The sequence below is a fragment of the Mus caroli genome, unplaced genomic scaffold (assembly GCF_978045245.1).
Source record: "Mus caroli unplaced genomic scaffold, Mus_caroli_1 scaffold_9, whole genome shotgun sequence".
Classification (NCBI taxonomy): Eukaryota; Metazoa; Chordata; class Mammalia; order Rodentia; family Muridae; genus Mus; species Mus caroli.
Genome location: NW_028227264.1, coordinates 26093688 through 26116526, shown reverse-complemented (window position 1 = coordinate 26116526; position 22839 = coordinate 26093688). Strand labels below are relative to the sequence as shown.

The 22839-nt window shown below is 38.2% G+C and overlaps 1 protein-coding gene across 9 annotated transcripts in view; it reads right to left on the bottom strand.

The window, feature by feature from the left end:
* Window positions 1–22839, bottom strand: part of Ptprk (protein tyrosine phosphatase receptor type K) — a 514942-nt gene that overhangs the window by 37997 nt on the left and 454106 nt on the right. For 5 of the 9 annotated variants that reach the window (XM_085842708.1, XM_085842710.1, XM_085842711.1 and 2 more), the window contains exon 14: window positions 7777–7915. In XM_085842708.1, coding sequence (XP_085698834.1) covers window positions 7777–7915 — 139 coding nt within the window. Of the gene's footprint in view, window positions 1–4734; window positions 4765–6739; window positions 6782–7776; window positions 7916–22839 lie in introns of all 9 variants that reach the window. The other 4 variants (XM_085842716.1, XM_085842715.1, XM_085842709.1 and 1 more) reach the window with 2 other exon arrangements.

The window sequence follows — 22839 nt, the reverse complement described above, 5'->3', positions numbered from 1 at the left end:
AAGACTGCCTTTGATCAACTTCTAGATAGTCTTGCTAACAACATGACTTAACTTTGCTTTATCAGAGATGCCAACTAAAACAAGGAAAAGGGCCTTTCTCTCCTCTGCTGTTCCGAAGTAAAATCTACAAACACACAGAAAACAGGTACACGGAGCAGAACATTCACAGTATTAATCAAAACTAATCCAAAGTCCTTTAAAAATCAACCCTGTCCAGATGTGACTCAAACACTTACAAAGAGATGGAACTGAATCATATGCTGTGTAAGAAAGATATTGGGGAAAATTGGAAAATGCTATGCAGAGCTTTGCTATCATTTATCATTGGCTTGGAGGACTGACATGGTCCAACCCTAATATGTATTTTAGACTTCTCATGCATGCTGTCCACTACAGAAATGTCTAGTAAATGTAGCAGCAGAATTATTTAGGGTTGTAGAAGTTAGAGTTACCATTTCAAATGACACACTGACCCTTTTCCCTCCCACATCAAAACAAAACCAACCAAACAAAACCAACCAAACACTTCCAACAACCCAGATATTTTTGTTTCTCTGTGTTGTTCATGAACATGAAACTAAAAATCTACTAATGGTATATAAAAGAGTTAACTCACACTCACCAGGCAATTTCTTTTTAGAGGCACAGTAAACAACTGTCCAGTGTAAACTATATTATTCACTTTATGACAGCAGTTAATGCTGCCTTAGAAATATTTCCCAGTTGTTAAGAATGGAATTTCTTACCTCAATGGTAGGACATTATTTTCTGGTCCCTATTACTATCTATACAAACATACCACAAATCCTACAAAGGCTCATTGAATAGATGGAGTATGTGTCCACAAGATTTCCTTTTAAAGTGCTTTGTACAGCCCAAGAGTTGTTCTAGTTTATTTTCCTCTGAGGATTGTAGTAGTTGAACAAAGGGGCACATAACCAACATATAGGACACTCAAAAAAATAAATCTCAACCCAAACAGAATAAACCAGGCACAAACCATGCTTTGCTGATGAATACCTATCAGCCATATAGAAGGAGTAGCAGCCATTAGTAATATTAAAAACAAGGACAAACGAATATTATCAACCACCAGCAGCACCACCAGAACTATCACTACACAGTCATTACCATTAATACCATCACTCATTGACATTTGTTGCACACAGTAAGTGTTACCAACTGTTCTTTCCAAGTCAAGAGGAAAGTCTGTAGAAATATAAAGATCTAGACAGAGACATGAGATACCATGCAGGGAGATGAAAACTGTGAGAAAATGAGGAACAGTTTGAGGGCAACTTGTCCTAAGGACTCCTGACACTTGACACAAATGTTGAAAATGATTTGAATTTTTAGAAATAACAGCAATGTTTCAGAATGGGTATGCTAGTTTTTTGTTACCATTTTCAGGTATTTTTATTACATTAAAGGTGTGTGTGTGCATGTATGTGAGTGTGTGTGTGTGTGTGTGTGTGTGTGTATGAGTGCCTCTGAAGGCCAGAGGCATCTGATACCCACAGAGCTGGAGTTATGGGTGCAGTTGTAAGCTGCCTGACATGGGTGTTGTGAGCTCAAATGAAGTCCTCTGCACGAACAGAATGTGTTCTTTAACTGATGCACCATCTCTCTGGCCTCTAGTTTAATTTTTCTAAAACCTGAACAACTTATTTATTTGATATTGGGAGCAATGATACCCCTCTTATAAGTAAATGGACATAAAAAATAGAAGTGCTAGCACTATCCATTAATTTCATTTTCTAAAGACAATGTTTGACCCTAAACACCACCAGACCATATGTAGAAAACAGATATCCACATTCCAAACTTCCTGATCGTTCACCATCACAAAAGATTTTTTTTTTCCCCTTAAGCTTGCGACATGCTTTGGTCTCTAATACTTGCCTAGTGTCTATTCACTGTGACTCCAAATAAACTTCCCTGGGAATGCTTGCTATGGCTGATCCAAGCACAATCTAATTCAGGTGATTTTTGTAGTAACATGTTCATCTATGGAGACAACACTTGTCACACATCATGACAGTATTTTTCAGTCATTTCCGCACTATGATCTCAATAAAAGGAAAGACCACCTGCACCACCTAGACATCAGAGCCAGAATACTTAGAGCACAAAGCAGTCACTCAATAAATACTTGTTGGAGAGATAAAGTGTGCCTGCTATATACTTGGCCCTTTTCATTGGTTAAATCAATTAATTCTCAGATCAATACACTGAATACTGCTGAAGGATTCTCATCTTATAGATGAGTTCATTGAGGCTTAGAGGAGTTAAATAGCGTGCCCAAGGTTGCTTATCTAATAAGCAATGAAGAATGACCTCATTCCGTAGCTTCAAATATTACATAGTACCCAGCTATTTATACTGTGTTTTTGCTACATTAGAAAACCGACAGTAATGGCACCACTGTTTGCTAAGCATTAGAAAAGAACACAAATACAACATAGATATACTGTCTTGAAGCAGCAGTGAAATGCTTGACAAACAAGTTTTAGCCCCATGTGGTGGTGTTCAATCCTAATCCTAGGACTCAGAAGTAGCTGACTTAGTCAGGAACATTCAAGACCTTCCTGACTGGGATTCATGGTAAGACCTTGCCTCAAAAACAAACAAATAAAACTTGCAATCTTTCTCTAAACCTTTTTTTTTTGAGGAATTTATTTGAATGAAATAGTATAATTTGAAATATGGATTCAAAACAATGTTAAAAATTTAAAAATGGGCAGAATAGAGCCAATGGAAATGACAACTTTAAACTTAGAGGACTTATGAATGAATACTTTATATGTATTTCATGAATGGGTAAAGTTTTTTAAAAAGTAATTTTTTCAAGAACTAAAGTGGGCAAGTGTTCAAGCAAGGACCTTTCAGATCCATCAACTTAGAAAATAAGCAAACTATGCTGGACCATAACCTTTGTGAATAGCTGTAAAGTCAGACAGGCGCAGCCAGATGGTCCCTTACACTTCCATCCTCACCACGACCCTGTGATGTAGGCTTTCATTCGGGTATTGTGAACACAATGAGTTAACACCAGTACTAAGTAAGTGTTTTAATTAGAAAAGAAGTAACTATAACGTAATGCTAATGAAAATAAGATCAAATATCGTGGCTTTTTTGTTTCCATTTGAGCTCCATTCTATTCCTACCCCTATAAAAGAAATCAAATTGAGATTAGTATCCCTAGGAGTGCTTAAATAGCCTTTGAAAGTTATATCCCCGTCACATTTTTATCTAGTTAGGATTTAAAGTACCAGTAGCTTTATGTGTCAACCACAGCAACAGTATAATCTGCTATGATGTCAAGAAGAGCAATGTTAACTGTGCTCCACCCCCCCCCAAAAAAGGAAATTCCATTCTAATACAGATAGATACATTGACAGTTAATGGTAGGCTTATTGACATTCTTGTAACTAAATACATATTGATTCTGGTATGTCTCATGCTTTGTCTTCCTATGAGCAATGAGCATATATAATGCACAGTTCAGGACAGTTAGGCAATTCATTTTGAGAGTACTTGAGTTTGACAGATGTGTAAATGACTTTCATTATCAAAGCAGCCAACAGCATAAACTTCTGCAGGTGGATGTATGGGTGGGCCATAAAGAGGAAAAGAACTCCATCATTGTACGAAATGGTACAGTTAATTGCCACTGGCTTCATCAAACATGATTTAACAAGTGTATTATGATTCATCACAATAAGCTAAGAGCACTGTTATTTTACACCTGCTTGTTTTAACAGATTGTAGGAAGCCAAATGTTTGTAATATTTAAAACGTTGGCAGCACTGTGTTGAAGTGATTGACTCATAAAATTTTGCTGTAAAGCTGACTAAAACCTTACCTAGTGATACAGACACTGCAGGCTGTATGCCTCAAACACAATTTCAATCTTTGAGCCTTGCACAGTGCTATTTCCTTGGACTGAACTACTATCTATCCTGGAATCTAACAAAGTCAACTGAAGATGACTCAGGAAATTGAATGGCCAGTGTTCTCCAAGTTGGTTTTGTGATTCCTTAGTCAGTTCACAGGTTTTTCTTTTTTTGGCTTGTTTCATAAAGTCTCTAAATTGTAGTAAACAAACTCATTTTTCCCCGTTTTCAATGGCTTTCAATGTCTCTGCCCTATTTACTACATTATCTTTTATCAGTTTATTTTCTAAGACCATATTAACAGTTTTAATGGCCAGCAAAGATAATTGTACATTATGATGCTTTTGAATAACTGGGAAAATATGTAAAGTGATCTTACACACATGTAGGCCTGATCTGGTTTGCATCCATTGAGCGCAGTCTGAATGCTGTACAAATATCTCACTGGGATTATTTTCACAAATGTAATACAATAGTAGATAGTGTATATACAACATCTAGAGTAGGAAGTTCAAGCCACATTTGTTACCAGATGTATAAATATATTGCTAAGAGGGTACAGACTTGACATAAGTAAATAAATGATGTTCTTAGCTGTAAGATAAAGCTACTCATGAAAAAATTGTAGTTAAAAATTAAAAGTAGCTGAATATACAGAAACACAATATCCCTTTTAAAAAAGATTATCAAAAGAGATAATACTCTATAATTTTAGCGTCCAGAAAAATATGATTTTTGAAAGCCTACCAAACTGACCACACTGCTTCTGTGGGCTTTTTGAAAAGGGATATTGCATTTTGGACACATGTAAAGTTGTAATGACCCATTTTCTACTTACAGGTAGTAGGAGTAAGAATAGTAGCTCCTCCTGGGAAGCAGATCACAGACAGTGGGAAAGAGAAGCAATGGTGAATGAGAAGCATGACTCCGTCGCATCCAAGAGAGCAGAAAAATGTGCGTTAAAAAGAAAACGAAACAAAATGAAATCTGGCTTCTTAGGCTCTGCATTGTACGTTGCCCATGCGTTGTTAGCGTTCTCTTGCCATGCGATTAAACAGACAGATAATGCAGCAAAAAATAAAATTTGTAATACAGAATTAGGAAAAGAAAACAGTAACATGCTGACATTTCTTATATTGCCAGAGAACTGAAAAGTTAAATGGATTGTGTGTTTTTCAACATGCAGTTAAAGCGGTCTATCATCCATTGCCATCTGAATGTCATGACAGATGGAGCAGCTGTGTATAGAATGTGTATACTAAATATAGCAGTTTATTTTAAATACAAAACATAAAATTATGATGTTAATGTGTGCAAAGTAACACCTATATTTTTTTATGCATTGGGTATATCTTAATGGTACACAATATATACACTTTATGTGAATACAGGTACCATATGCTACATATACATGAAGGTATTCCCACAGTAGATGCACGTGACCATGGTATACACAAACATTTACTGTATTGAAACATGATCTCAAGTTGATGTAGAAAGTTGTAATGTATTCATGCTGTGCATTTAAAATGTACACAATCAATGAAAAATGGCATATATTTGGAAATAATTCAACAGTGATTAAACTGAAAAATAAAATGACATTGCGTTCTGAAAAGTGCAATATCCCTTTCATATCCCAAGAACTTACTTTCTCTATAATCTCAGTTGTAAGGTTTTATTTGGTTGAATTCTAAGCTATTCCTTTGCAACCAAAACACATAGAACTATTTTCAATGAGGAAAATATCCCTACATATATTATTCCCAGTGACGGATAGGCTAAAGCAAGTTTACAATTTCTTGTGAAAAGGCAGGTGGTGAGAATGTAAAGATTTCTATGTCCATTATTGTTATTATGAATTTCTGAACTCAAATGAAACTACAGAATAACACAGAACCTTAAGCTAAACTCTGTCACATCCAGGACTGCTACATACTTTTGTGGTATAATAAATTACTCGTGGTTAACTCACACAGGGTGTGTGTGTGTGTGTGTGTGTGTGTGTGTGTGTGTGTGAGAGAGAGAGAGAGAGAGAGAGAGAGAGAGAGAGAGAGAGAGACCACCTATGGGTTGAAGCCTTTACAAATGTGCTGCAGTGAGTAAGGAGTTAAAGTAATCCAGGCAAGATTTAGTCCAGAAGGTGGCAAACACCTCATCTATTCTAAAAGATAATGGTTTTCCCCAGTCACATAGCTGCTGCTGAGGGAGCTGAGAGCTCAGGAGACTTTCTACCCAGTACAACAATTACAAAAACGTAAATGTGAAACACTTAATGGTTGCTTTGTTGATCTGATCATTGACAATGCAAACCAGAAGTAGCATCAGTGAAGGTGTGCGCTTTTAGAGAGCTGTCAGAGGCTGTTACCTCCCTTCCCCCAACCTTGCTTTAGTGACTGGCTTAGCAACCTGAAGGACCTTAGCTTTCAGTTGTCATTCCTGGTACAAATACATCAAAAAGAACTAAGTCTTCATATAAAGAACAACTGCTACTAGGTTTAACTCCACTTTGAGGAGGACACAGGCAGAAGTCATTCTAATGCATCCAGTCGGATGTGACATTCCACTTAAGGATGAAGCAGTGCTAAGTTAGCTCTCTAAGTCATTTGGCTTTTCCACCCTCCAAGTAGAAACCTAAATTAAACAGAGAAGTAAAGTCTGAAGGTTCTTTTCCATGATTTTACTGATCTTTATTGGAAACCTAGTGTTTCTAAAATACTTAAATCTTGGCTCGACTAGGACGTGTTACCAATCCTAGAAGTCGTAGACAACAGCAAAGAGAAAGCACTGTTTGGGAAAAGCACATATGTAGCTAATTGAACACAAAACACTGTGGTGCATACCTAATGTTTCTAATGCAGATGTGTCTTCTCCAACATATATATCTCCGGGGACAATTGTAAAGAGGCAATATATTAAAATAGATGCTCACGGAATTGTGATTAACATATGAGTCTTATCCATAATGTTAATGTTTTAAGTAGAAAGCAATAATAATTGCACACTATGAAGTTCACGGAATATAAGCAACATTATTTATTACACAATCAGTACAATTATAAAAGCAAAACCACCTCTACATATGAAGCTCTTAGAATGCACTCTCTATATAAAAATTGTTTTCTTTTTTTCTAAAATGCTTCCAAATTATACATTATCTAAAATTCATGATTGGAATGATTGAAGTGCCACACTAGTTTCAAAGACAATGACTTAACAAATTCTGACAACTTACATAATGGTCAAGCAGCTCAAAGTATAAAAAAATGTGTATAAAATGCTTTTGAGCAAGAGTATACTTTTATCCCCAGAAAACAAAAGTTTAAATTCCAGGAAGTCATAATATCTTTATGAACTCCAGGAGGTGGCGACATTGGCTGGTATAGTATAAAGGATAAAGTTCAATTTAAGCATTTACTCTTCCTTTTTTTAAAAAACAATTTAGTCAGTGAATATTTAATATACAATGTCATTAAACCACATTCTCAATTAGAGAAGTAAATGCATGTCTCACATGCAACCCATATTTTAAAAAAATTAATTAAAAATGAAAATAATTCCGACTTTGGCCCAAGCACCATAACTGTATAGCTATCAATTTCATTATGCTTAATAATAACAACACTTAAAATAAGTTGAATTTCCCATGTATCTCTGAAATTCAAGAAATGTATAGTTTTACATTAAATAAATGTTAACCAAACTCTATGTTTATATCCTTGAACAAACTACAAATAGGTAAATAAGACTTTACTTAAAAAGCCCAAATAAGAAACTGAGGTGCAGGCACTCTTATGAGAACTTGTCAAACAACTTGGAAGGAAAACATGAAAATCAGTAGAATATCTGAGTGTGGGGTACAGGACAGTATCAGACCTACCTCTTTTTCACAATTACTATGACAACCAGCAGGAGAAGGATGAACACTAGGATGCCAGCACTGATGCCCGCGATTTTCACCACTCTGTCTGTCTGCTTTGCCGGGTCTGGGATCACTTCTGGTTCTTCTGTTGCTGCTGCTAAAGGAATCAGAGAAATAGGTGACTGGAAGCCTCTTCATGCACAGGAAGATTGCCTCCAGGCAGAAATAGCCAAAGGAAAACAAGCTTGAATAGCAATAACCTGAAAATGTACATGCAGAAACGAGCTGTTCTAAGACATGAGAGTCTTAGGGTCAAGTTAAGGTAAAAAAAAAAAAAAAAAAACAAACTTTATTTTCAGTTTTATTTTGCTATTCCATTTTAACATAAGGACTAAAAAATTGTTATTAAAGAGGATGGTAGGCTATTTTTCTTCAAATGCCTTAAATAGTCAGAACAAGATTTTTAGAATTACTACACTGGGAAGAGATGGAATCAGATACAAGTTACCATTTTTCACTTCATTTTTTAAAAATGACCTCTTAACTGGGTGAGGTGGCCCATGTAGCTGCTTATAATTCCAGAACTCAGGAACCTGAATAAGAGGGCTTGGGAGCTTCAGGCTAGTAAGAATTAGTTTATAATCCACCATAGAAGTTAAAATAAACAGTTTAAGCAGAAGAAAAAAAAAACATAAGGAAATATACCCAGAACTATTTTACATTTCCTCACTAGCTGATAAATATAGGAAGTGACTTTAAGAAGATTATTTTTTTCTTGATCCTTTCAGACCCTTACTTTTTTTTTTTTCATTCTCAAAATCATGTTCAGCCCTCACACATGTCCACAATTAAAATAGAAAACTTTAATCAATACATAAGCCCTGGAAAGCTGCTGAAGACATTTTCCTTTTACCTCATTTACCTTGAATCTGGCAAAGAAACTATTATTATCTGTACTTTACAGACACAAAACCCCCGAGGCTTAGAGAATTAAGGAGAGATTATGAATCACTCAAGGGCAGACACAGAATCTAATACATCTTCTATCTTCTAACACAGCACCTCTCAGTTGCCAGGTTTATGACCCCCACTGCTGAAAATATGCACCACAAAGGCCAGGGAGTTCTATGGATTAAATGTATTGGAAAACTGTTTTCAGTTGCCAATCACAGTACCATGTACTTAAAGAGTTCAGAGACCCTGACTGAACGAACATGCTACAGTCAAGATCTACACTGAGCCTGTATATCTCCAGGAAAACCTGTCTATTCTCTTTAGAAAGTTATCCGTCTGTTGCTGTGCCAACCTGTTAGTTCCTTCATTTGGCTTCTTTTGCTCCAACATCCATGTTCTATGTATCTTAATGTCTGCTCTATTTTTTTTTCCACCCTAAAGTTTGCTGGCACAAGGTTAACATAATTTTTCAAATTAAAATCATGCTCATGATGATGATGATGATGATAATGATGATGATGAAGATGATGGTGGTGGTGGTGATGATGGTAATAGCGATGATGTAAACCTATCTCTCACTAATATTATTTCATTTTACTTTAAATCTAAACAGAAAGTTAGTGTCTGAAAAAGTGTTAGTTCCATTTGTTAAATAGTTCACCAAACCATTTTTTTTTAATTGCACAGAATAAAATGTCCCAGTGGCTTAGTCACTATTACTCTTAAGCAGAGACTATAACTCCACAGCTTGCTTTTTCCCTAGTAAGTGGAGGAAGTTTGTTGGGCAGTAGTAGTATGGCTGTTCTCGGCATTACAGCTATAGTGAACTTCCTTAATTTGGAGTTGGTGACAATAGTACTTGCAGTTCATCCAAGCCTGCTGTAGCTGTGCTGGCATCTCTTCCTCTTCTTGAGCAGTTTGATGAATGTGTACATATGCCTACTAATTGTGTAAGCATGAATGCCTAAAACAGGTGGAGTGTATTTCTACGTTGAATGCAAAAATCTAAAACCAAAATGTTTATTGTTTGTAATGATCAAACGTGATTGGTTTACATAGATACACTTTCACAAAGGAATTTTTAAAAGTGATATAGAAATCTCCTGAGAGAAATATTCATCTATGGGACAATCTCTAGAGTTGACTCACTAAAGTCTCTGATCTGTTGCTTCACTACACTTGACTTTCACAGAATAGAGATGATAATCCCTTGGTACTCTGACATACCTGACTAATGGAGTTAACTGCCAGTGCTTTGGACAATCAGTTCTTGTTAGATGTGCTCTCTGTCTCTGTCTCTGTCTCTCTCCCTCCCTCCCTGTCTTTCCCTCCCACCTCTCCCTCTGTATGTATTTGTGTGTTGACATGCATGTGTGTACATGGGAGTGTTCTTTCTTGTTCAAGTGATGTCGTTATTTTTAAAACTGAGTTTCTCTCTGAGCTTTGTTTTGGGCTGGGGATCCACCTATTTTAGCTTCTTCACTTAGGTTAGGGCTATGTGCTGACATACCCAGCTTTTTACACGGATGTTAATGATTTGAACTCCAGTTTTTCTGCCTGTTCAGCAAGCACTTTACCAACAGAGCTGTCTCCCAACCCCAGCACCCCAGCACTGCTTTTCTGTCCTTGATTATCATGGCACAGTACCATTGCATGGAAACATACTACACTCTTAAGATTCATACCATGTTAGAAATCATGTAGGTTTTTAGTAGTTTGGATAATGATGACTTGGGCACCCAAACTCAGGTCCTCACGCTTGTACATAGAGTAGGGTCCCAACTGGGTCATTTCCCAGCCAGATCCATCTCATTCATATAATTTAATTAAGCTGTCTCATGTAACATATGCTATATTTTGTAAGAACCTTCAGAACTCCTCAGCCTTTCCATAGAAATGCACAAATGGACAGATAGGGTCGATATTGTGAATAGAAGGTCAGATATAAAAAGAGATTTTTAAATTCCATCCACCCTGAGTGATTACATAATGAAACTCACACAAAATGATGGGCTGCTTCAAATTTAGAGGATTAAGAATTTTTTTTATTATGTATTTTCCTCAATTACATTTCCAATGCTGTCCCAAAAGTCCCCCATACCCCGCCCCCACTTCCCTATCCACCCATTCCCATTCCCCTGGCCCTGGCATTCCCCTGTACTGGGGCATATAAAATTTGCGAGTCCAATGGGCCTCTCTTTCCAGTGATGGCCGACTAGGCCATCTTTCGATACATATGCAGCTAGAGACAAGAGCTCCGGGGTACTGGTTAGTTCATCATGTTGTTCCCCCGAATTTTTTTTTTAAAAAAGGTTTTAACAGAAATAAAATTTTCTGAGAAGTTAATGTAAACACATTCCCAGCAGTGGAACGTGCAATCTAAGAGTCCGTGTTTGAATAGAGAAACTGTTAAGCTTGACCATGGGTTCAGTGTTCAGGGTGCTCAGACAATTCATATATTATCGGTATCCATGTGATCAGTTTAAAGTGATCATCCTTTTAGAGCCCTCTTAGAGATGGATCCTATTTATAATTCCCCCCCCCCCAAAAAAAAAAGAAAAAAAAAGAGCGATCAAGGGCAAACATGCTTTGGAAGTTGTACTTATAATTCTTGTGTAGATTATTGACTGTTAAATAATTACCAAACTTGAATGAGATTCTCCATATTTGTATGATGTGGTAGCTATTTTCCCTGAAATGTAAACTTTCTATAGAAGAATCACTTATTATTTCTAATATTATCAACCAACAGTACTTTCATAAAAGAAAATCTGGAAATTTATTAGTTTGGAGGTGTTTCTGTGTAGACAGCATCTTTCTATGAATTCCAGGTTGGCCCCAAACTCGTCATGTAGAACAGGCTAGCATCTAACTGCAACCTTCCCAACTCAGCCTGCACAGCTGGTTTCCTCTGTACACTTCAGTCACATTTATTTTTCTAGGGTTTTGCACAGTGAAACCAAAGAATATAAATAAAAATCCATTTTTATAAGATTAATAAATGGAAATATATAGTAGTTTTAAGTGAGCATCTCCTATTTTCTTCAAGGACAGCCAGCCAGAACCTGTTAACATGGTTACACCCCTGTGTCTCACATAATTTATGTTTGCACAAAGACAATGGAGAGTATCCTATTCAGAGTGCTTTCCTTTGCCTTACATCTTTTCACACTTTACTTGCCAGAGAGCATTCAAAGAACCCCCAGTTTTTAGGAGACTAGACTGGCATAATTCTTTGCACAATGAGAGAATAAAAACAAGTTAGAATTTTACTTTTACTGAGCACATTTATTAGATGCATTTTGGGGGAGGAAAAAATAGCTGAAATAAAACCCTTCTATATACCATGTCTTTCTTTCCGTGAATACAATAGAATTGATTCCATTCTGGGCAAAAAGAGGAAGGTCATATAAAATTATATAGAAGTAAGGTCGGTTCTAATATCTGGGATCAAACACAACCATTTTTCCTTTCATCACTGATGTTCCAAAGAACATCTCTAAGCAGTCTTCTAGGTGATCTTCCAGCATCTTTAGATGTACCACATTCAGTCTCTACACATCTCCCTGATACATCATATTGTTTTTCCTCTTCTTGGCTGTGATGCATGCAAAGACATGACCAAGCTGACAGACGTAGCATCTTACAAGTAGCTGGACTTCACCAGGCACCTTTCTCTGTATTTGAATGTTAGAAGCCCTTGACTTTCCTGGCCACGTTCCTGGCCACACTGCCTTTCAGTGGGAGGTCAGCGGCAGTGTCCTTCCCACTGCCATGACTTTGGCCTATTCTTTCCAGGATTCTTTAATAAGTGCCCCTCATCTTGGTCATTCTTGGGGACTGGCTGTCATTTTGGGTCCCTCAAGGGCATCAGCCTCATGATATATGGATTTCCACACTTCCTGGCTTTGTGATTTTACAGTTTCTATGACTTGGGTTACCATCCACTCTGACAATTCTCAAATCAATGCTTTCCTGATCAACATTTCCTTGAACTCCTGACCATGCAATAATCTGATTATTGACCTTCCTTGCATGTGTGCATCTCCTTCAACACATCATTTTTAAATGAGAGATTACATTACTTTTTCACAGCAGGATTCTTACAATTTCTTTCCTTATAGCACAAGACACTGCTAATGTCTTCTTGAAGCTGAGGACTGGAGCAACATCCTTTTCCCTTCTCTGTCTCTCTCCCTCTCTTTATCTTTTGATTAATATTTGAAGGTTAAGTTATTTATAATCATGAAAAGACTAATCAGGCAAAGAGGAAATGCCTAGGATAGACATAAGAACTCATCCCATTTCTTGTGCAATTAGATAGTCCTATACCTTTCTGAATCCCTGCTTTCTACCCCTCTTCTTCCCCTCTGCTACATTAATGCAGACCAGTATCATCTCTTATACCCAAAGTGGCTGCTTACCTCTCCTCTGCATCCTGCCTCTCCTTCATCAAAGCAAAGATATTAACTGAGTAAATGCAGAAAGACAGGCACTGCTCACACATACAACAAATGGTATGGGCATCAGATGCCTTCCTCAAAACGCAAGGATTTGTTGGATTTTACTCTTCTAGATGTAGCTTGAGATGAATCCATTCATTCCCATGCCCCAAACTACCACCCAACCAATTTCACGTAAATTCCCAGGCAAGACAGCATGGGGTTGGTTATTGGATCTGACATTGTTTTTATTCTTAGTTATTTCCATTTTATTTGGAGAGACATGTTATCAGTAAGTCCTTTGACTAAAAAAAAGTTATCCAGAATAAAGGCCACAAAGCTAAGATATTCAGACAAAGAGAACTAAGCACATGTGTATCATGGATTGTAGAGATTGTAGAGCTACAGTAGCTAAAAATGTGATACTATAATGGAATTGATTTGCTGACTCCGGTAAATAATAGAAAGCATAGAAAGTGACTTCTGCATTACATAAATAATGACAAGGGGAGAGGTAGATCTGTGCGTCTTTGGGTCAGTTCAAAGGTTGCATACATATAACTAGATATTTATGAGGAATGCAAGGAGTCTTGTATTACTTTGCTATCATGATAAAACACCACAGCCAGGACAATTTATAGGAAACATTTAGTTAGGTTTCTAGCTCTAGAGGGTGTGAGTTAATGGTGGCAGGTAGAGAAAGCGGGAGGTGGATCTGAGGCTGGATCAGAACCTGAGGGCTCACGTCATCCTGAACCGCAAGCACGAAGAAGAGACAGAGAACTGGAAATGCGCAGAGTAGTTAAACCCTCAAAGCTCTCTACCAGAGAAATTCTTCCTCCAGCAAGATCACATCTCTCAAACCTACCAAAACCAAGTATTCAAATGTTCAAGACTATGGGGTACACTTACGATTCAAACCAGTAAAGAGCCTAAGGTACATTTCCCTACAGTCGTCCTAAGGATATGATACCACATTTCCAAAATGGTGGCATGCCAACTAGACATAGTAATTCCTAAAATAGTCACCATATATAAAACGAACCTTTATGAGATGTCAAATGAATAAAGCTGTGAAGAGGATTTATAAATGGAGACTCTTATGCTAGAACTATGAGCAGGTGGGATGGATGTGACCTACAGCTTAGCCTTTTGAGTCCATAATATAGTAAAAGAACCTGTGAATGAACAAACTGGCATCACTTAAAAAGTAGTTTTAAAAAATGTTAGCAGTCTGTCGTATAAATAGATAATGATGGGTTTTGTAAAGTACACGTTATTAATTAAATAGTCTGCTGCTGTGGACTTCTCCACCTTAGGGGCATCTTGAAGTATTTATTATTTAACTCAACGATCCTTTGATGTCATCTTGCTTTACCGCCTCTCATGATCTTATGGTGAAATCTGTCCACTCTTGGAACAGTCAGCCACAGAGTTTTATCGGTGAAGGAAGAAAATAGCCACATGTCATACATTTTGGTGCAGAGTTGGAACGTATTTTTCTTATTTAACAGAGAAAGTTTCTTGAAAACTTGTGATTTTCAAATGAATGGAACAGAAATTCATGAAGATCTAAAATAATTATAAAATAAAACTATGTATTACTATTATAAATATTTTACCATTAATTTCATGATGTTTAACGTAGCTCCTGCAAGCCAGAGATTTTCAGATTTGTTTTTGCTCAATGACAATAGCATAAAAATGTTGCAAAAATTCTAATAAATAATAGAATTAATTTTTCACATACACATTAGTGCCATATTTCAGGAGTATATGCAAGGGTAAAAACATAGAAAGTATTATTTTGCTTCATTCTTTTAAAAGCAAACATTTGATTGTAAATATGAATTTTTCACTAAGCTTTCAATTTACTGACATGTAATAAATGGGTAAAATGGAACCATGGTATGCTGTCCAACATCTTAAACACAGCTGGGTCTATGTATAAGATGTTTCATGAATCTGCCATGAGCCCTGTCTTCCAACTTCAGCCTTAAAGACTCAATTATCTTGTTTTTGTTTTTTTTTCTTTGTTTGTTTTAAAATAAAGCCTCCTGCTTCATGTGTTGGCTTCCTCAGACATAGCCTATACTCTGCTAACAGGGTGCCATTTCTAAAATGTGAATTTAATTAAATAACTACACCAACTTTTTCAAACATACAAGGTTTTCCTAAACTAGGTTCCAGTCAACCTTTTGAAGCTCATTTACTGACACATACCTTATGTTATCATTACCCTAGTCATTTAGAACCATCTGTCTATCACCAAACAATATAGCATCCCTCACTCCACTTTGGGGGTTAGTAATCTGTCAATCAGGTATCATATCCAGTTTACTATGATTGAAACAAAGAATGAAAACTCAACTTTACATGATGGGACTTGCTACTCATTGAACTGCCTGCTGGCATTATAGGTCATTAGTGTGTAAATTATGCCATAATGGCACCATCAGATTTTCCATAGTTTGTAAACATGCTGTTGAAACAAGCTCTACTATTCACTTGATAAAAATGACAGAGATATTTGAATATTTATACATGTTTCTTCTAAGAAATGTTCAATGAATAGCTTTCACTTACTTATATAAATATCATCAGCACATACATACATACATACATCATTTCCTTTAGTTATGAGGCAACCCCACTCCCACCCCAAGTCTATCAAGTGCAGGTCAAATGCCTTGCTGCTTCAGGTAAAGGTCAGGGAAATCTTTCCTATGACTTGTAGCCTGTTTTGCTGGGAAGGCAAGGAGAAGACCAAAGAGACCTGTTCATTTCTGTCATTTCTCAAAACGAAACAATACCTTCTCCAATTCCAAACCCCACTCCAGCTTAAAGTACCTGAATCCCAGGATGTCACATTTTGGAGTAAAGTATCCTGAACTCTATGGCTTTTCATCTTACTTTATTCATGGTATAAAAGTGAGTTATAGCTTTAATATGAATGAAGTAAAATATGTTAGTCTATGTTTTATCAGTGGCACTTTGCATTCAGTAACATTTCCCAGACTGAAATCATTAATTTTTTTTTTTCCTTAAGAATTTTTTAAGCGCCGGGCGTGGTGGCGCACGCCTTTAATCCCAGCACTCGGGAGGCAGAGGCAGGCGGATTTCTGAGTTCGAGGCCAGCCTGGTCTACAAAGTGAGTTCCAGGACAGCCAGGGCTATACAGAGAAACCCTGTCTCGAAAACCAAAAAAAAAAAAAAAAAGAATTTTTTAAGCTGTGCATGCCATATCTACTCCTGGATTAATGCAGGTCTACTTCCTGAGTAGGATGGACAGGAGGGAGCCTCTGAGCCACTCCACTGCTCTCATGTTACTAAATACACTGTTTCTGTACAAGGCTTTGGGATGGGTGTAGTGGGCTTAGAAGCTGCATCTGTTCTGTATCTAACCATGTCATTGCAGGAATTTTCTACTTGTTTGTTGGCATCACATGGTTTAGATGGTTTAACCTGAACATGAAGCTGCATAGGTAGCATGCTTTTGTGAAACAGTTCTTCTTTTCTTGAGCATGTTCACCATCATAGATTTCACTCTGGACATCTTTAGATAAAAACAATCTCTCTTTTACAACTCTGTTTCTAGGTCTATCACTATACTTTTTTCCCCATTCCCCTTTCCCACCAAGAAGGCTCATTCGTTGAAAGTTTGAAATCCAGATGGCTATAGTCTGCCTAAAACATAAAGACTCTCACCTAATTAATGGCTTCCCACACCATGACTGCGAGGTGGGGCCAGGTTGATGGGAACAGGTCCCTGGAAAGATTTACCTCATTCCTGGACTGGTCTTGTATGCTGCACTCAGTTTGTTTCTATTAGGAGTGATCACTTTGCCCACCACATGCCCTGTCCATCATTCCCTTCTCTTTGCATACAGCTCCAAGAGCAACAGAGCTAAGGAATCATGAGGTCGAGCCTCTGAAGTACTGAGCCAAGATAAACACTCCCTCTATGTTGTTCTCTTGGGTATCTGCCACAGCAAAATACAGTGGATGGACACATCTATTCAGTTACTTTTAAATTTGGACAATTATTTTTGTCTTATAAATTCTGTTCAGTTAAAATATAGCTCTTTGTTTAGTTACTGATGACAACATCTTGTTAATATTTGTGATTCATACTTTTTTCCACTAAGTGTTTTGCATGCAGCAATTTTATATTTTGAGTCCACAGTCAATAACTGCAGTCCTGGGAGGATTTGGGTTCTCCTTTTGCTAACTCTCACAGTGATTTACTTTCAAGAATGCCTGGTGACCTTTGATCGAGATATAATTGCTTTAGTTAGTCTGTGGGACTCCTGCAGGCCTAAATTGATCATGCTTTCTTTTAAAACAGAATTTGCACCTTCTTGTACCAGGAGCCAGGAGGTACCAATGGATTCAGGCCATCTCTGCAAGCTTTATGTAAAAATCTCAAGCTATGCACTCCCATTGCCAGCCCAAAGATCAAAGCTTCAAGGGCATCACAGCTTTAGGTTTTCCCTGCAGAGAATACTAAACCATCATTTGGCCCCCTTTCTTCCCCCACTCTTTCCTTCCTTTTTCTATCTCCTTACCTCTTTCTTTTTTGGGAATACTGGATGCTTGTAGATGCTATAAGCTCAGCAATGTACATAAAATGGTTTTCTCCCCATAGTGGGCCTATTCTACAGAGATGCTCTCAGCACATAATCTGCCGGACACCCAGAAGAGCAGCTGAGATCACAGATTGTATTTATTTGATTTGCAGTGCTGGGGTTCAAACACAGATACTTGTGTATGGTGGGCAAGTATTCTACTACTGAGCCATACTCCTAGCCCCCAGATTGTGGATTTTAATCAAGTTCTTTGGTTTATCCAAGACTTTATATATCCTTATTCTCTCACCTCAAACACCATGTCATAATTTTCCCATAATGCATGAATAAGATTTTACTGCATATATGTACAAGTAAACCAGTATCTTTTGGTACAAAATAAGTGTATGTGTTTGTCCCTGACATGGGATTTTTTACTCACTCTATGTCTTATTTTTGCAAGATGTGGTCTCACACTGAACTTGAAGCTCTTGCTTTTGGCTAGGGTCCTGGCTAACAAGCCCAAGGTATCCTATTGTCTTTACCTGGATGGAAATGGTGGATTTGAATAACAATGATCCCCATAGGCTATTATATTCTAAAGCCTAGCCACCTGGGAATAGAATTCTTTGAAAGGATTAGAAAGATTGGGAGGTGTGTCCTTGCCAAAGGAGTTTCTGTTACTAGGAGTGAGCTCAGGCCCAGTTTCTCTTCCCCCCGCCCCCCGCTCCCCCCTGTTGTTGCTGCTGCTGCTGCTCTTGGACCTATATGTAAACTCTCTAGCAACGTGCATGCCACCATGCTCCACTCCATAATGATAGTGGACTAACCTCCCAAACTACAAGCAAGCTCCCAGTTATTTATTCACTTTCCTGTATCAGAGTGGCCATGGTCATGATGTTTCTTCACTGCAACAGAACACTAAGATACCAGAGATGGCATGATGAGCTCATTGCTGAACTTAGCTTTTCACATATAAGCCCGGCACCTGAATTCAGGTATGTGTGGTGAACACTTTACTGACTGTGCCACCTTCTTGGCCCTGGCACTAATAGATAATTCAGCAGAGGCCACTCAGTGACCATGTCATTGCTGCATAGGAGGGAAGATGGTTCAGAAAAAGGTGATATGGGGTTAGATGATGGAGCCTCCTCTTAGTGTCTCTGCTTTGTTGCATGTGTGCATTTGGCATTGAAGGAAGCTCAGAGCATTGGAGCTACTTACTTGACAAAAAAATGATCTTCTTACCTCAAGTAACAAAACAAATGAGACTATAACAATTCTGCTTTCAAGCTTTGGGGATGCCATATACTATAGTTCTGTACTGTTAGAGGGCTAATGAACGAGGCTATATTTAAACTAAAGAGAGCATGGGGCAAGAAATATGTCAGTAATAAGGGGCTACACCTTCTAAACACTCATCCTAGTGTTGAGACATGGAAGTAGGTGATGCCTCTCGGAGCAGGGTGGCTGATGATCACTGGGAAACAAGAAAGGGAAGTGAAAGTAAAATGCTGGGCTGTATCCTATCCACACAGAACATTTACAGTGAAGAAGTTCTACAAACAACTAAATATAACTTTCAAGTGAACGTTTGTAAAGTGATAAACATGGGTAGCAGGAGACACTAGGGAAAAACAACTCTGATAATGTCACTGGTATTTTTTTTTCCCTCCCACAAATGGCAGGATCAGAAAAGTCTCTTCCTCAGGGAAAACTCTGGAATATTAAAATGTAGGCACTGCATGTAATTAAAAGGCAAATGCACTTGACATTTTTGTTGGCACAAACTCAGAATACCAGAACTGGGCCAGTCATCTAAACATGCCATTCAAAGCCTAAGAAGGAAAATTAAAACAACAAAAAGATTTAATTTGAATATTATTAGGAAAACAAATAGAAGTCAAGGAAACTCTTTAACAATCTTCAAAGATAAGGGTGAAATATGAACTAAAATAATAAGCAGGACCTACCTTTTGACCTGTTTCTACTGCTCTTACTTGTTACCTAAAGGATTATGAGTGCTTGCTATTTTGGCTCCTTTTAGTTATGAATTTTATTTTCATTTTGAACAGGTCATTTTCCACCAAGGCTTAGATAATTCATTAATCTGGCATATCTCAGGAGAACACACAACAGGGTTTAAATCACATTAATAGAGGTTGCACTGCAATTTTCAAAAGTGTTTATTTACTAAATTAGAAACTGCCCTGATCTGGGATGGAAGAACCAGCCTTAAAAAAATTATTTTGAGTCACAGCTGTTCCAAGATAATTTAGTATAAAGTCTAAATTATTAATATATGTTTTAGAATTTGAGATTGGTTTTTAATCTTAAAATGTCATTTGGCCTCAAGTGAATAGGTAAATCATAGGCACCCGTTTATTCCTCTCTCTCTCTTTCTCTCTCTCTCTCTCTCTCTCTCTCTCTCTCTCTCTGTGTGTGTGTGTGTGTGTGTGTGTGTGTAAGTAATTGGGAAAGGGACTAAACTCAGGTCATCAGAATTGGTACCCAGCTGAGTGAGGTTCCTTGCTGGTTCTGGACTCACTTTTTAAAATGGTTCTGATCATCCAAAATTTCCCAATCACCAACTTCTAGTTGTTAAAATATCACATCTATACTTATATCCAATATATATTCTTATATATCATATGGTAAATGTACTTATATCAAAATGTTCAACATCCTTAATCATCAGGGAAATGCAAATCAAAACAACCCTGAGATTCCACCTCACACCAGTCAGAATGGCTAAGATCAAAAATTCAGGTGACAGCAGATGCTGGCGAAGATGTAGAGAAAGAGAAACACTCCTCCATTGCTGGTGGGATTGCAAGCTGGTACAACCACTCTGGAAATCACTCTGGCGGTTCTTCAGAAATTTGGACATAGTACTGAGGACCCAGCAATACCACTCCTGGGAATATACCCAGAAGATACTCCAACATACAGTAAGTACACATGCTCCACTATGTTCATAGCAGCCTTATTTATAATAGTCAGAAGCTGGAAAGAACCCAGATGTTCCTTTACAGAGGAATGGATACAGAAAATGTGGTACATTTACACAAAGGAATATGACTCAGCTATTAAAATAGAAGAATTCATGAAATTCTTAGGCAAATAGATGCAACTATAAATTATTGTCCTGAGTGAGGTAACCCAATCACAAAAGAATACACATGCTATGCACTCATTGATAAGTGGATATTAGCTCAGAAGCTCAGAACACCCAAGATACAATTCACAGTCCACATGAAGCTCAAGAAAAAGGAAGACCAAAGTATGGATGCTTCGGTCCTTCTTAGAAGGAAAACAAAATACTCACAGGAGCAAATATGGAGACAAATTGTAGAGCAGAGACTAAAGGAAAAGCCATCCAGGGACTGTCCCACCTGGTGATTCATCTCATATACAGTCACCAAACCTGAACACTATTGTGGATGCCAAGAAATTAATGCTGACAGTGAAAGAACCTAGTGGGGAAACCCCCACTCAACTCCCGATTCGGCGTGCACCCAAGAATCACGAATAGAACACAACACCTTGATGTAACAACACGAGGTATTTTAATGGCGGAGCTCCGGGTCCAAACATATCTCACACAGGAGACAGTGGATTCGACTATGAGGCTTGGAAGCTAGGGGTTTTTATAGAAAAGGAGTGGGGCTTGGGGAGGAATTGGTGTGGTTTCACATGATTGGTCCATTTAAACATCAGCAGCCTGTTAACATTTAACTTAGGTCAGAGGGGTGGGAGATAGGGAGGCGATGGGCCTGCCCGGGCATGTCCTGGTCTGTTCTGCTATGTTCTCAGCCCCAGGTTTCAAAGCTCACAAACTGAAGAAGTATAGCAAAATTCGAGGCTTTTGGGCTCAGGCTTGGGAGTGTAGCCTTTGTGGCTTAGTGCTCCAGGTGCTGGTCATAAAACAGATAGCGACATTCCTTCCTCCACAAACCCACTTCCTGGGTTCAAAGAGTGTTCATTCAAAGAAAGGCACCCTGACCATTACTGGAACCTGCAATGCAAATGTGCTATCTTTAGGGGCTCTTAGATTTTTAGGGGCTCTTAGAAACTGTCTTGAGAGATAACCTGACACTTGTGACTTTATACTTCCTTGTGACTCTTAACTGGTATTTTTGGTATTTTCCAACAACGCCCTCCCCACCTCCTTGAGTTGTGGTTTCTTCCTTTAAATACCCCCTTACTCAGCTACTCGGGGCGCCATGGTCCTCTACCCCTGCGTGGTGTATGACCATGGGCCCTAGAGCGCTCTTGAATAAAAATCCTCTTGCAGTTGCAGCAAGACCGTTTCTTGTGTGATTTGGGGTGTCGCCTCTCCTGAGTCAGAACGTGGGGGAGTCCTCACGTTGTGGGTCTTTCAAAACAACTCTTTGGGCTATTTGACATATATTACATGAATCACAGGTCTCAAGTTTTATTTCCTTTCATTAGGAGCCTAATATAGCTGTCTCCTGAGAGGCCCTGCCAGAGCCTTAAAAATACAGAAGCAAATGCTCACAGCCCACCACTGGACTGATTACGAGGAGGGTGGGCATTGTGTGTGGGGGACAATAGAGGAGTTAGAGAAAAGACTGAAGGTGCTGAAGGGGTTTGCAGCCCCTCAGAAAGAGCAATAATATCTATCAACCAGACCCCCATAACTCTCAGGGGCTAAGCTACCAACCAAGGAGTACCCATGGCTCCAGCTAAATACGTAGCAGAGGATGGCTTTGTCAGACATCAATGGGAGGAGAGATCCTTGGTCCTGTGAAGGCTTGATAGATGCGCCAGTGTAGGGGAATCAAGGGTGGGAAGGCAGGAGTGGGTGGGTGGAGGAACACTTTCACAGAAGCAGGGGTTTCCAGGAGGTGGGGGAACTGGGAGAGGGTATAACATTTGAAATATAAATAAAGAAAATATCCAATAAAAATGTATTTGCAACTGAAAAAAAATCTGGAGTGTTTTCCACATCTGTCTTCTTTAATGGCACAGACCAGCATTGCTATTCTCCAGCGAAACACAGATTCCAGAAATACATGCTCTCTAAATCCCACACTTTTATATTGCAGTTTGGTCTAATTTGCCACCTATTGGAACATACAGCTTTATAGCAT